This window comes from Lepidochelys kempii, chromosome 11, assembly GCF_965140265.1.
Source record: "Lepidochelys kempii isolate rLepKem1 chromosome 11, rLepKem1.hap2, whole genome shotgun sequence".
NCBI classification, from domain to species: domain Eukaryota; kingdom Metazoa; phylum Chordata; order Testudines; family Cheloniidae; genus Lepidochelys; species Lepidochelys kempii.
The window spans coordinates 40,224,123-40,238,562 of NC_133266.1; the positions used below are offsets into that span (position 1 = coordinate 40,224,123).

A 14,440-nucleotide genomic window follows, 5' to 3' on the forward strand; every position below is an offset into this window, starting at 1 on the left:
TGGGGTTACCTTCACCCGAGGTCAGAGTAAAATTATTTACATAAAAGGTGGCAGTGGTGGGGTAAATTTGTTTACACATATTCAACTGTTTAGAGTCAAACAACACACCAACACTGTTACAAACTGGATAGATTCTATCCCCGTCTTCACAGTTGAGAGGAGTTGGCTTTCCAGGATGATACAGTTCCTGTTGTTCCTTTATTCTCTTGAGATGGAGCTTAAGTCTGTTCACTTCTACCTTAGCTTCAAGTTCCTGCAATCAAATATATGCCATTCTTTGTTCATGTTCAAAACACAGGCACTCTCTTTCAGCAGCTTCTCCTTCCATATTAGCTATTTTTTGCTTTTGTACAAGTTCTAGCTGCAGGTTTCTCACTGCAAGCATTTTTGCTGGATCTGCTTCCTTATCACCGGCAATTAACAGATCTTCCAGTTCCTGCTCTGGGGCCTTTTGCTTAAAATACAACCCTCTCTGTAAGCACAATACTTCCAGGCATTTTCCGTCAGGCATCTTGATCACGGGTCACTCACTGTAACTGATTTTTAACCCTTAAACTCTCCCAATATCAAAATTAAATTTTGACAAGTGTGTGGTTGTGATCCAAAAACCCAATTAACCTGTGGTAATGTGTATCCAAGAACGACTACGCCACTGTGACCAGGATCCTAGTGGGGAGCTTGCTATGGTCACTCAATTAGGGTGAACTGCAAAGAATGGGGCAGCCAAACCCCAAAAAGCTGCTGGATATTCCAATACTTAGATTCGCCAAGCCAGCATAAAAGACGTTCTTTATTATCTTATTGGTTACTCAGAAGTCCAAACAACACAGTTCCCTTAAAGTGATCCAGCCTCAGGCCTCCATCCACGGACCCACGTCAAATATGATGAACATTTCTGTAAATCTTATTTCATCATATAAAAGAAAAGGTTCTACCAGTCCCAAAGGATGAGACACATTACCTCCCAGGTTAATGAATGCTTCAGATTCTACCCAAATACACACTACAGCCAATTCTTATTAACTAAACTAAAATTTATTAAAAAACAGAGAGAAGTATGGTAAAAAGATTAATATATATACAGACATGAGTTCAATTCTTGAGGTTCAGATTCGTAGTAGAGATGGTGAGCTTTGTAGTTGCAAAGAGTTCCTTTAGAATTCAGTTCATAGGTCATACTCCAATGTACAAATATCATATTCAGGGAGTACTAGAATAACTGGGATCTCAGTGTTGCAACTCAAACTTCCCCTGATGAAGCTTAAGCAGATCCGAGATGACAGAATCACGACCCAGGATCTTTTATAAAATTTCATGTCTTTTGACAAGTTGGAATTTCTCAGAGAACAAAAAGGTTATAGGATGACTTTGAAAGAGGTCCATCACGGGTACTTAGCTATATAAATTAACATAAGGCCATTTGCTTGTTCCTCCACCATTCACAGTACATTTCAAAGAGAGATGAATACTGAGATATCCCATCTTCACAATTAATTTACATGATAGGATGTTCTTTTGACCTGTACTGTAAGCTGTGTTCCACATTTTTAGTCTTCAATGTTTCATAGCTTTTTGTACTGAAAATATATTTTTGTCGAGACCAACCATAACAGAAGTTATCAGAGAAGCTGGGGGTTTCAAAATCTGAGAAAGAGGAAGGCAAGGCTTTTGGCTCCAGAGAAAGTGTAGGAATTGTTTGGGACTGTGGAATAAGAAGAATAGTAGATGTATACTGCTGTTAAAATTATCAACAGTGACATGGTTAAAAGCTAACATTTAAATTTATCCCTTATAATTAAAAAAAACAAAACTTTAAATGACTCCAAACCTATAATTATTATCTATATCAATCATCTCCTATTTGTTTGTTACATCTACTTGTGTCTTGTCTTAGACTGCAAAGTTTTGGGGCCAGGGACTGCATCTGTCTATGTATTTTACGAAAGCTAGCAAAATGGACCCTTATTTTGACTGGGGCATGTGGGACTCACCATAAGACAAACAATAAACTGTTGTCTTATATTTAAGAATTAACACTCCATTAAAATAAACAGGATAGTTCAAACTTTATCAGAGCTATGTTTCAGGGTTCCTGCATATTTGGCAAAGTCAGGCAAACATCCTTGCAACACCTTCTTAAGGTTCCCTTTCCATTTTAAAATAATAAAACCTTAGATTATGAAGCATGATTCCTCTGTAAGGAGTGCATTCCACAGTAAACTCTGCATATGCAAGATCACATAACATACAGGGTACTGAAAATATCCACAATAGCAGCAGAATCCAGTTATAAAAGAGGAAGCACGCAGTCAAGGATACATGAAAGACAGTAAACATTTAAGCATATAATACTGTAAACATAATTATCCAATTTCTTTAAAAACTAATCAAACTATTTTTATTAAATTGTGAATTATTTTACAATAAATAATCTGTTTTGGAATTTATTTTTGATACAAATGAATGAACCATTATCTGACAGATTATTCTCAGCTCCATATGAGAAAGTCATGATAATTAGAAAGGGTGCTGGCAAAAAGCCAACATAATAAGGAGTGACAAAGTAAGTAAGCCTTTCACTTTTGGCATGTATTTATAAATTCAGAGTATCTGGCCCCAAGTGACCTTTCTGCGATGCAACCTATAAGGCAAGGATCTCTTAGCATGAAAAAAATAAAAGGTTTGACTAAACTCTGATATATATATATTCTTTTATATTTATCTATATTTATTAAGAAGTTATTTAATTTACCCAAAAATTAAAATAAATTTACATTACACATTAAATTTTATACTAAAATTAAAAATAGATTCTTCAATTCCAAATTATTTCTTTGCAAAAGAGAATTCTTATCACACATAAAAAGGATAATTCAAAATTGAGCATTTGATTAATTTGAACATCTTGTTTTCTACCACCATAACATAACATGTCTAAGCTAAGCACAGTCTGTCTTTTTAACATACAGTTAGATGCCATCACACTGGTTTTCAGCCTAAATTAATATTTCCTCCAAACTTTAACCTTGACAGAAGAAAAAATTCACAGGTATCCCTCTCATCATTCTCATCAAATCAGGTGCAATAGATTTGAGAAAATGGACTTTTAATGGAAAAAACTGTACTGTGTTTTAAATAAATGGAAAAGGGTAGCATGTTCTTTTTTCCTCCTTACTGGTTCAGTTCCATTTTGGGTTCAGCAGACAGGGACTCATTCAACCGGATAGTTCCCAAATTTAACTGCATCTCCTCTAGGGAAAAAAATGGAGGTTCACCAGGAGATTAAATAAACACTGTCCTAAAGAGACCTGTATCCCTCCTGCTCTCCATTTCAACTTCTCCTTTGTTTTGCTCCTTTAAGCTTTTATACTCTAAAAATAAAAATTTTCCGCTAACACTTTAATAATTTAAACAATAAAATCTTACACCAAGCTTCACAAATTCTAATATGCACAGCATACACACTAATATATTCATGTGACTTGGATGGTAACATTTAGTAGAATGCATCATGTGAACAAGAGAAAGGATAAGGACGCCCTGTACCACAGTGCAAGGTGAACATATGAACTCTCTTCCTCTTCATGATCCTCATCGTTACTTGTGTCTATTTTCAAGGGAAGCCAAATTTAGGCAGGAATGCATGCCCTTTAGCTGAACAACATGGAACAGACTTGCACCCTCAGCAAAGAGCACAACATATTTGACCCATGAAATGTGTTGTAACACTAACAGTATTTCTCAACAAAGTTCTATTCTTTTTTGTCTGGAGGGTTTCTGTTGTGATAAAAAAGTATATGTTTATTTATAACCTACCAACATAGCATGAACAGGATTTCAAACTTGTGTAATTTACCAAATTATCAAAAAGAAACAGGAGATTATCTCTTTCTATGACCATAACTTTTTCTTAATTTGGTGTACCTCTGAACAGGCGTACAATTTAAAATGTTTAAGTTCCTATAGCTTTTTTATTGCAAGTTTCAGCTATTCAAGAAAAGTAATATGGCAGCCATTATATCTTCATTTCTCATGTGCACAAAACAAGGTAGTTTGCATATCTGTTGTAGAACTTGTGGAATTAAGACTTTTTAAAAACAATAAACTGCCAACGTGACACTAAAATATTTAACTTCATATGGAGAATTTACAGATTTAGCATCACGGTAAGCATAAAAATACTACATACATGACTTAAATCAAGGGCTTCAAATAATTTACTTCACTTCAGCAACAAAAACTCCTACTTCAAAACATAACATAAGACAAGAATCACATACGCTCTGCATTATGCGAAGCATTCAGGTTGAACAGAATAAGATTACGCAAAAAGTTAAATATGCCAAATGTCAGAAAACAACCCAATCATGTTTCAAGTCTTGTATGACTTGCAAAATGTTTTTTGACTAACTACCAAAGTCCACAAGCCAATAAAAGAGCTTTTAGATATCTGAGACTCATTTGTATTTCAATAAATTAATACTTAACTATTTTATTCTTTAAAACTAAATACTACACATCCAGTTTATGCTTTTATGCTGGGGAAAAATCTTTACAGGGTATATCTGATGTTAAAAAATTAGACAATCATTTGAATACAACATTGCAATTTTTAGCATCCACTCCTGTATTCAAATTAACTATCTATGAAAAAATGTGATAGTTAGATATAATTAGTTCTCTCAGCCAAAAGGGTCTCTTGGCTGCTTATCACATCTGGGAACTTGATAATACAGCATCAAAGGTCACATGTCAAGGGTGACATAAAGGTGACTTGTGTTATTACTGTCTTATTTCCAGGGGAACTCCTTAATTTAAAATTACTTTCATTTCCTGTATTCTAACTAAAGTATTTTACTTGAGAATTACTGAATGTAAGGGAAATATCATCTTTACATAGAAAGATATTTAAAATATTAAGGGACACAATCAAGGACCAAAGACACATTTGATCACATCAATCTTGTTACAAAATCTTACTTTCATAATTTTGTGTTTTCCTTTTAGAATTATCTTTCTGATGGCTTGAGGGAAATCAGAGAGGAAGGAAGAAAAAAAGTAAACATACCAATTTGGACACCCTTTACTAAGAAAGTGACATGATGTAAACAGACTAGTACACACACACACAAGCTGACAGGTTTCAGAGTAACAGCCATGTTAGTCTGTATTCGCAAAAAGAAAAGGAGTACTTGTGGCACCTTAGAGACTAACCAATTTATTTGAGCATAAGCTTTCGTGAGCTACAGCTCACTTCATCTGAAATGAGCTGTAGCTCATGAAAGCTTATGCTCAAATAAATTGGTTAGTCTCTAAGGTGCCACAAGTACTCCTTTTCTTTTTACACACACAAGTTGTAACCTTAAGTTATCCTTAAGGTAAGATCTACAGTATAAAACCACTTTCAAGGTAGAGCTTTTTATTATCTTGAAAAGTATAACTTAAAAAAATAATGAGGCTTAGGGTTTGGGGTTTTGTTTTTGTGCTGTAGAGGAAATGTTGTAACTATTTCAAAAATATTTGAAGGAAAGAAGTATTAAGCCATAACTTGTTTCAGTATCGGTTTACCTTAATGCCACTCAAACCTAAAAGGGCCTTTAGACATACAATATAAACAGTGTGAACTTTAAAGATCTTAGTGTGACATAAAATGTGTGTCATACATTTGACATACCAACCGCCCCGCATAGCAACCGCCCTCCATGGTAACCACTCTCCATAGCAACCCCCCCTCCCTAGCATATCAGGGCATATAAAGAGTTAGGCCTTGTCTACACTGCCACTTTACAGCTCTGAAACTTTCTCGCTCAGGGATGTGAAAAAACACCCCCCTGGGCAATGCAAGTTTCAGCGCTGTAAAGTGGCAGTATAAACAGTGCACCAGCACTGGGGAGCCACGCTCCCAGCGGTGGTAGCTACTTGCCTTGTGGGGGTGGTTTTTTACAGTGCTGAGACAGCTCTCTCCCAGCGCTGGTGCCGTGACTACACAGCCACGTCAAAGCGCTGCCGTGGCGGCACATTAACATTGGTAGTGAAGACATACCCTTAAAGAAAAAACTGTCAATCAAATAAATCAGTTTACCTGTAAAAATATGTTCCGTAGCTCATTGGGATCCGCTCTTTTGGTTGTTTGCACCTGTAAAGCCAAGAAAAGAAAGTTAATGCTTTACTAGCTGGGTAATTGACTTATAGTGTAAAGAATCCTCATGCAATCTATCCTGATAAGGGTAATAAATGTCAGCTCTCTTATCTAACTGATAAACAGAATCCCAAACATTAAAATCTAAGTTTTTATTGCTTAACTTTAAAAAAATTCAGGGAGGAGTGATAGCTGTCAAACTCAGTAACTGTTGTCTGAGAATAAGGGAGACAGTGAAACAGGCTCAAATGTCAGAAGCAACAGTATTTCCAGTGCCCCAAATGGTAGAAACTGCCCTTAGCAGAAGGAGTTGCAGTAAATCACCAACACTTGTGAAGTGTCTCCACTTGCATTTCTAATTGTCTTAATTAACTTGAATTAAAACATGACCACACTCTAGTTTAGACAAACAATTGGGAAGACCTTGGGACACTTAAAAGTTCAAGCACATGCACCAGCATCCAGGCTACACCTGTAGGCTAAAAACTCACTAAGCAAACACATTTTAACACCTTTGGCTTGACTACGTGCAACAGAGCAACAAACACACACAACACAACGAATACAGACTAACAGGGCTGTTACTCTGAAACCTGACACACAACAAGAATCATCAATATTTTTCCAAGTGAGATACACTGTTCTGAGAACTCCCCCACCCCAACTGTGCTCCCCCAGCTGAGGACTGCTCTGCAAGCTCCTGCTGTAAAACTCCCATCTTCCCAAAGAGCTCCTCTATTCACCCTCAATACCCCCCCAGAGGTGCTCTCACCCTCCACTGCCCACCACAGGACCCTTCCCCCAGGGCTGCTCCCTGCCCCCACCACAGGACCTTTCCATCGCGAGCTCCCTCCCATCCTCCAACCGCAGGACCCTTCCCCCCAAAGCTGGTCCCTTCCTTCCCACTACACGCCCCTGCCCCCGGGGTGGGGGCTGTCTCCCCTTCTCCTCCCCCGGGGTGTGGGGCGCTCTCCTCCCCCCCATTGCCCCCTTGCTGTTTGGGGGCCGCTGCCGGGTACCAGGACCACAGAGGGGCGGCCGCAGCAGCCGCCGCCAGCTCCCCGCCTGCCCGCATAGCCCCGAACTGGCGGCGAAGGGGCCGCCCGAAACACCCGGCTCCTTATGCAACAAGCGACGGAGGAGCAGAGTCACCTTGACCGCCATGCTGAGCGCGGGGAGGGGGAGGAGGAGCTGCCAGCCCGGCACTACCACCAGCCAGCCGCGCCGCCGCAGCCCGGCCCTATGCTAATGAGCCCCCCCTGCCGGGACCCTGCGCCAACAGGCTGGGGCAGGGGCCCTGGTGCTGGGCCTCGCCGGCGGCCGGCCAGGCAGAGGGCGCCCGCCTGAACCTTGAGGCCGCAGTAAGCGGTCCCCACGGAAGGAGAGTGGCCGGAGTGACGCGGGGGGCACCTCCCAGAGGAGGACACCGGTCTCGAGCGAGGCAAGAGTGCCAGCCCTACGGTTGTGACCGCCTAGCGCCTGCCAGACAGGGCTGTGAGGAAGTTGACCTAGGTCAGATGCTGGTGGTCTGGGGGAGGGGGAGGGGGAAGGGGAAGGGGGGGGGGTGCCAGCCTTTCCTACAAAGGCCTTGGTATGGATCTTGCCCAGTAATGCACAACCTCAAAATCTCTGTGTGACTCCTCTCCTCCCCTACCACAGCTCTGGATCACCTTTTCTGTAAAGTGACCACCCCAGGATGCCCCTCTGTTTATACCAATGTAGAAAGATTAGGGTAGTCTTTGCAAAAAGAAAAGGAGGACTTGTGGCACTTTAGAGACTAACCAATTTATTTGAGCATGGGCTTTCGTGAGCTACAGCTCACTTCATCGGATGCGGGGTAGTCTTGACCTCCTGACATCTGTTCATGACTCCCAGATTGAGAACTGCTCTAGGGGTCTGACTCTGTACTGCCTTACACCTTATACAGTCATTTACACCTAAGCAAGATGCAGTGCAGAGGAAGCAAGGTCTACTAGGTAGAAAAAACTGACTGGGAGTCATATTCCTGGCTCTATCAGTGATTTAGCAAGTCACTAACCCCTATATATTTCATCTGTAAAATGGATATAACATTGCCCTCTCACAGGGGTGTTGCATAAATTATTTAATAATGTTTGTAAAGTACTTGAAGATCCTTATTAAAGGCACTATACAAATCACAGTATAAGTAGATCTAGTAAAAAAAACTTGAACTTTTGACAAAAACTGCCCATCCCCAAAAAAATCTTTTTGCCAGCTCTAATTATTGTTATTATGTTGCATGTATAGTTCCAGCAATTATAATTACTACTTATATTTAGTAGCATTTCATATCTGTAAAATGCTGCACAAATTCATTACTGGCATAACCAGGTGCAGCAACTCCATTGAAGACCAATGTAATTACACCTGTTTACGTCAAGTGGTATATTTGGCCCCTAAACTAATAAATCCTAGCAACATGATCCATGCAAGGCAGATAAATATTATTATCCCCATTTTATGGATGGGGAAATGGAGACACAAAGTAATCAGTGGAGTTGTGATTGGAATTCAGAAGCTTCTGGTTAGAAGCTGTCCTGTGCTTTAAATACTAGGCAATGCTGCCTGGCTATCTTTAAACTTGAAAGAAATATGCAGGCTTCTCATTCTCAAGGAGGGAGACAATGGCACTATGTTTGGACAGCTTGTTCACAATCTGCGTTTGGGAACCAAATGTTTGAGAATAATGCACTTTTGATTTTGCCATATAAAAATTTCAAAGTGACCAATAAGATCTCTTTGCAAAGCATATATGACTGCTGCTTTTTTAACCCCTGATAAGATACACGCAAATATTTCCAACTACAGTAGATAGGAGTTTGGGGTTTATAAACAGTGTGATAAAGCCATAGGTCCTCTGCTGTGATATAAGGGTAATTGAAAAAGTAGATTTACTTTTACTTTTATGGTAGAGTGGAACTTTGTCAGGCTACAGCTCAATGACAAATTCCCACAGCCCACTTTTAGTTCATTACCATGCAATAACCATATAATTATTTTAATGCATAATAGTTTTTGTAATCTCAGATTAGATTAGATTAAAATAATGTAGGCACATTACATTTTCCCCCTCACATCAGTTGTGCTAATATACCTTGTGTCAGATTTGGAGCTGCTCTGTAATAATTTATAAACACTGTATGTTGACCTAGTTATTAGAATGTTTACTGTATTAATATTTTAGGATAACTCAAGAGGGCTATCTAGGTGAACAAGTCAGAGAAGGGAAAGTAATGGCTCAAGATAGATAGTCACTTCTCAGCAAACACTTGAGAGTTGTAAGGGACAGGGCCAGAACAGGTTACTCACTTTTTGCAGTAACTGAGGTTCTTCAAGATGTGTCCCTGTGGGTGCTCCATTCTGGGTGTCTTCGGATCCCTGCGCCTCAAATCAGAGATTTTTGGTAGCAGTGTCTGTTTGGCTCGCACATGTGCTCTCCCCATCTCACGCTGTGCTCTGTTGCTATATCCGGCTGTGCAAGCTAACTGCCCTCAGTTCCTTCTCTACCTCAGAGCTCATATATAAGAACTCTGAAGCAGAAGGGAGGAATGCGGGTAGTGGAGCACCCATAGGGACACACTATGACACCTGGGAACCCCAATATTTACCAATGTAATGTAATTAGGATATGTTTTGTACAAAGTATACCTTGTGAGGTATTACTCTAAAAGTCTTGATCTGCTAGACAGTAATATCTCATTGGATTGTATGTGCTATCGTCGTATGTGAAATTATGAAGTTTGGCTATGTATGTGTTACTGAAACATGTCTTGAGGTTGAAAACACCCACAAGGAGCCTTTCAGGTACAACAGTAAAAAGGCCAAACAATGGTAATGGTTTATTGAGGAAATGTACACAAACTCAAGGATTACCCCAGGGATCGTGTACGATAGAAACCTCTCAGAGACAGCACTACACATGGAACTGGGTCAAATGGGAACTGTTTGACCCAGGTCACAGCAAAAGAGCTTTTGAGCAAGTGGGAAGAAGATATAAAAGGGGGGAAATGACATCATGATGGTACCTCACTCTCTCTACAACAACCCACCTGGAAACACCTAAGGTGCAAAGACTGAACTGTGGGAAGTGATAGTCCCAGGCTAGAGGGATTTTTAGTCTGTGTATGAAAACCTGGGAAAACCAAGGCAGTTTGTGTCTTAAGACAGCCAGCCTGTTTATCACTCAGGGTGAGAAATTGCTAATTCTTATTTTACCTATCTAGCGTGTTAAGCTCAGTTTGTGGGTTTTTTTATTTTCTAAGGTAATTTGCTTTGATCTGTTTGCTATCACTTGTAATCATGTAAAATCTATCTTTTGTAGTTAATAAACTTGGTTTGTTTTGTCTAAAACCAGTGTGTGGAAATTATAACTTGGGGTAGAAAGCTGTTGTATCTCTTTCTCCACATAGAGGGAGGGGGTGAATTTTATGACCTTACTGTACAATTCCCTGTGCAGCACAAGACAGTATAATTTTGGGTTTGCACTCCAGGGGGGATGCATGCCTTAGCATCTGAGAGGTGCCTTAGCTGAGCCATCCGATGCAGAGCTGATCTCAGCATCTATGTGTGAAGCTGCAGTTTGGTGTGTCCCTATTTGTGTGTATGTTGGTAAAAGAGCAAGCTTAGAGAGCGTGGCAATTTATCACATCACCACAGTGTGAAAGGGAGTCCAGGCTGCAGGGTCAGGCGGCTCAGTGGTACCCCAGTTCCCAGTGGCATCCTAGGGGGAACCCGTTGTGATGTTGCACCCCATAATGCTTTATAGAAATATGCTTATGAAGGTAAATATGACATAACTGGAATATATTTTATGCTAGATATGCCATGTAACATCTCTGTGCAAAGGTTATGTTCTTCTGCATGTATTCATCCTGTTTGTATGAATGTATCATTCTTGTATCTAAAACTAGAAACATGAAATATAACTCTGAGGTCCTATTGTAATTATGCAAAGTGTGGGCCATTAATGGTGGTTTGGAATCTTGATGGCTCCCATTAACCAGGACAATTGACTGTAGATGGCTCTGTTTACTTACAAGCCTTCCTGTGAGTCAGGTGGGAAGAATGAAGGCTTGGGATCTCACAGGACATGTGACTATGTCACCTGGTACTGGAATCCATCATAAACCTGGTGCTTTTCCATTTAGAAGGAGGGGTGGGAACCCAGAGAGGGACAAAGGATTTTCGCGTTGTGCAAAAGATGTATAAGGGGGTGGAACAGAACAAAGGGGCTGCAGTCATGAGAAATCCCTAGCTACCACCTGATCTGGAACAAGGACTGTACCGGGGAAAGGATTGGGCCCAGACTAGAAGGAGGCTAGTCTGTCAAAGAAGCTTATTGGAACATCTCTGAGGGTGAGATTTACCTGCATTGTTTCCTACTGTATTAGGCTTAGACTTGCGTGTTTTATTTTATTTTGTTCGGTAATTTACTTTGTTCTATCTATTATTACTTGGAACCACTTAAATCCTACTTTTGTATTTAATAAAATCACATTTTATTTATTAATGAACCCTGAGTAAGTATTAATACGTGGGGGGAGGGGCAAACAGCTGTGCATATCTCCCTATCGGTGTTACAGAGGGCGAACAATTTATGAGTTTACCCTGTATAAGCTTTATACAGGGTAAAATGGATTTATTTGGGGTTTGGGAGCTGGGTATCTGAGTGCTGGAGACAGAAGCACTTCTTAAGCTGTTTTCAGTTAAGCCTGCAGCTTGCGGGGGACATGGTTCAGACTTGGATCTGTGTTTGCAGCAGGCAAGTGTGTCTGGCTCAAACAAGGCAAGGTACTGAAGTCCCAAGCTGGCAGGGAAAATGGGCTCAGAGGTCCCAGCACATCAGGTGGCAGTCCCAAGGGGGTTTCTGTGACCCAACCCATCACACACACATCTTCAAGAACCTCAGTTACTGCACAAGGTGAGTAAACTTTTCTTCTTCTTTGAATAGTGTCCCTATGTGTGTTTTATTCTAGGTACTCTAGGGCAGTGTCCCTAATGGAGGGGTGGGGCTTTGGAGCTGAGTCCAATATTGATGATAATATGGTGAAACCAAAAATCACATCAGATGCTGAATCATGAGTGATTGCATAATGTTAGCAAATGTATGAGCAAGTCACTGCTCTGCATATTTCTGTGACTGGAACATTATTGAGGAAGGCTATGGAAGCGGACAAAGATTTTGTAGAATGAATTTGGTCTCCCGAGGGGGGTTGTACATCATGCATGCAATAGCAGTAGTTAATGCATTCCAATATCCATCTAGAGCGTCTCTGCTTAGCTATTTGGGATCCCTTAGATCTGTCTGCAAGGGAGAGATTTTCGGAAAGGCTCAGTCCTTTCCAAATAGAAGGCTAATGCTCTCCTGACGTCAAACGTGTGCAGTGTTGCCTCCCTTCTATCCCATATTGTTTGGGAAAGAATGCTGGAAGGGTGAATACATTGATTTATGTGGAAGACTGAAGGTATTTGTGGTAGGAATTTGGGATGTGGTCTCAAAGATCTTGTCCTTGAAGAAAATCATAAAGTGGGGGGAATATGCCATTAGGGCCCCTATCTCTCCCACTCTCTGAGCAGATGTGATGGCCACTAGGAATGCAGTTTTCATAGAGAGGTGTAGAAGCAAGCAAGTGGCCCTAGTCTTACAGTTCTTGGCTGTGGCTGTAGTGAACAGGTCTATCTATACTCTTTCTGATCCAATGGGAGATGTTCAATAAAGGCATTTAAATTGGAATCATTGATGTGGTTATATTTTGCCATGAGGGCTTGATAGTTAGCAACCCTAAACTATAAGGTTGCTAAAGAATATGATTTATATCCAAATAAATCCAGACATTTCCAGTCTTTGTCATATGGTGTCATTTTAGCATGGTGCTGTCTGTTATGTTCATTAACAGGTTCGACAACCAGTGAATTTGGGGATGGGTGAGAAAACAAAAAGTCCATGTGTTTAAAGGGCACATAATATTTCTTGTCTGCCGTTTTGGACATCAGGGGTATTTGGCTGGTGTCTGCCATATAGTTTTCACTGGATCAAGCAGCACCTCATTTATGGGGAGTGTAATTATGGCTGATGGCAACGTCTGCAGGATGTCAAGTAGTTTCTGCTGTGACTCTTTGACTTCTTTGAGTGGGATTTGAAGGGAATCCACTACCCTCTTAAAGAGGTCTTGAAACTGCTTGAAGTCATCTGCTTTTGTTGGCAGAGGAGACATGGCTGCCTTGTCAGGAGATGATGAGGAAATGTTGGTCACCAGAGTGGCTTCCTTGTCTAGTCTCTCCTCCTGTTCCTCAAAGCTCTCCTCTTGAGGATCAGGAGGTCTGGCTATTGAGAATGATGTAGATCATCTTTCTCTCTCTCTCTGAATGATGCTAGAGTTTCTTGAAAATTGTTGTCTATATGCCACCCAGGTGGCCACTGAGGTTGTGGAAATGGCATGGACAGGGGCACCCAAGGGTGTCCATACCAACTGTCTCTTCTACTCTGGCAGTAGATTGAAGGAACATGAGTTTCCACCTGGCTAGCTCCCTGGTGTTGCAATGGAGAGCTCTGGATTGACAATCAATATAAGTCATCCCCATCATTGTCGTTGTCGGATCAGGGTGAAGCAGTCATGGATGGTGGAATAGACTGTCCTGGTACCACATGTAAATCCAGAGACCTGGGTGTAATCCGTACCTCAGTTATGTCGGTGTCTGGTAATGGTGATTCAGTCATCTCCGAGACCATCAAGTCTTTGGGGAACTGAAATTCCTGCAGTGATGGAATAGCCATCAGTGTCATTGAGGTCATAAGAGTGCCATTGAAATGGAGATAGCCATCTGTATTGGAGGCCCTCTGCACTCCGAGGAATGGCCAACAGGCATCGTCGTAATCTTTTACGGTGCTGATGTACTTGGCACTGATTGTGTATAAGCCTCCATCAGTGCTGTTTTTAGAGGAGCTGCATCTTTCTTTGCTGCACCTTTCCACTGATGGGACTATTCTGCCTGAGCCTGCCCTCATAGGGTCTTTGGGCTTACTGGTGGTATCGGTACCGGAGGATTCTGCAGCTTCATAAGTACCTAATTGTGTGTCTGTCGGTACTGAAGTTATCGACCATGCCTAAGACCTCTTTCTCTTGGCCGATTTCCTGCTTGGGGAACTTGTGGCCCACTTCTTTGAGACTTTCTGAGAGAAGTCTAAGGATTTCCTCTATGAAGCCACTGGAGAGTGTTGAATGGACGATGTTGACGGGATCGGTCTCAATGGCGACTGCTGTCAAAAGGGGGGGTCCTGGG

General features: G+C 41.1%; 2 protein-coding genes across 5 annotated transcripts in view; one reads left to right on the forward strand and one right to left on the reverse strand.

Moving 5' to 3' along the window:
- The window catches only part of SLC25A12 (solute carrier family 25 member 12), a 73,486-nt gene extending 65,956 nt beyond the window's left edge, over window positions 1-7,530 (reverse strand). For 2 of the 4 annotated variants that reach the window (XM_073305822.1, XM_073305820.1), the window contains exons 1-2: window positions 7,292-7,530; window positions 6,083-6,136 (exon numbers count right to left, since the gene is read on the reverse strand). In XM_073305822.1, coding sequence (XP_073161923.1) covers window positions 6,083-6,136; window positions 7,292-7,303 — 66 coding nt within the window. In that variant the 5' untranslated portion in view covers window positions 7,304-7,530. Of the gene's footprint in view, window positions 1-6,082; window positions 6,137-7,158; window positions 7,244-7,291 lie in introns of those variants that run through there. The other 2 variants (XM_073305823.1, XM_073305821.1) reach the window with 2 other exon arrangements.
- Window positions 7,428-14,440, forward strand: part of HAT1 (histone acetyltransferase 1) — a 52,231-nt gene continuing 45,218 nt past the window's right edge. Inside the window, exon 1 of the mRNA XM_073305833.1 lies at window positions 7,428-7,651. The gene's annotated coding sequence lies outside the window, so the exon portion shown is untranslated. The remainder of the gene's footprint in view (window positions 7,652-14,440) is intronic.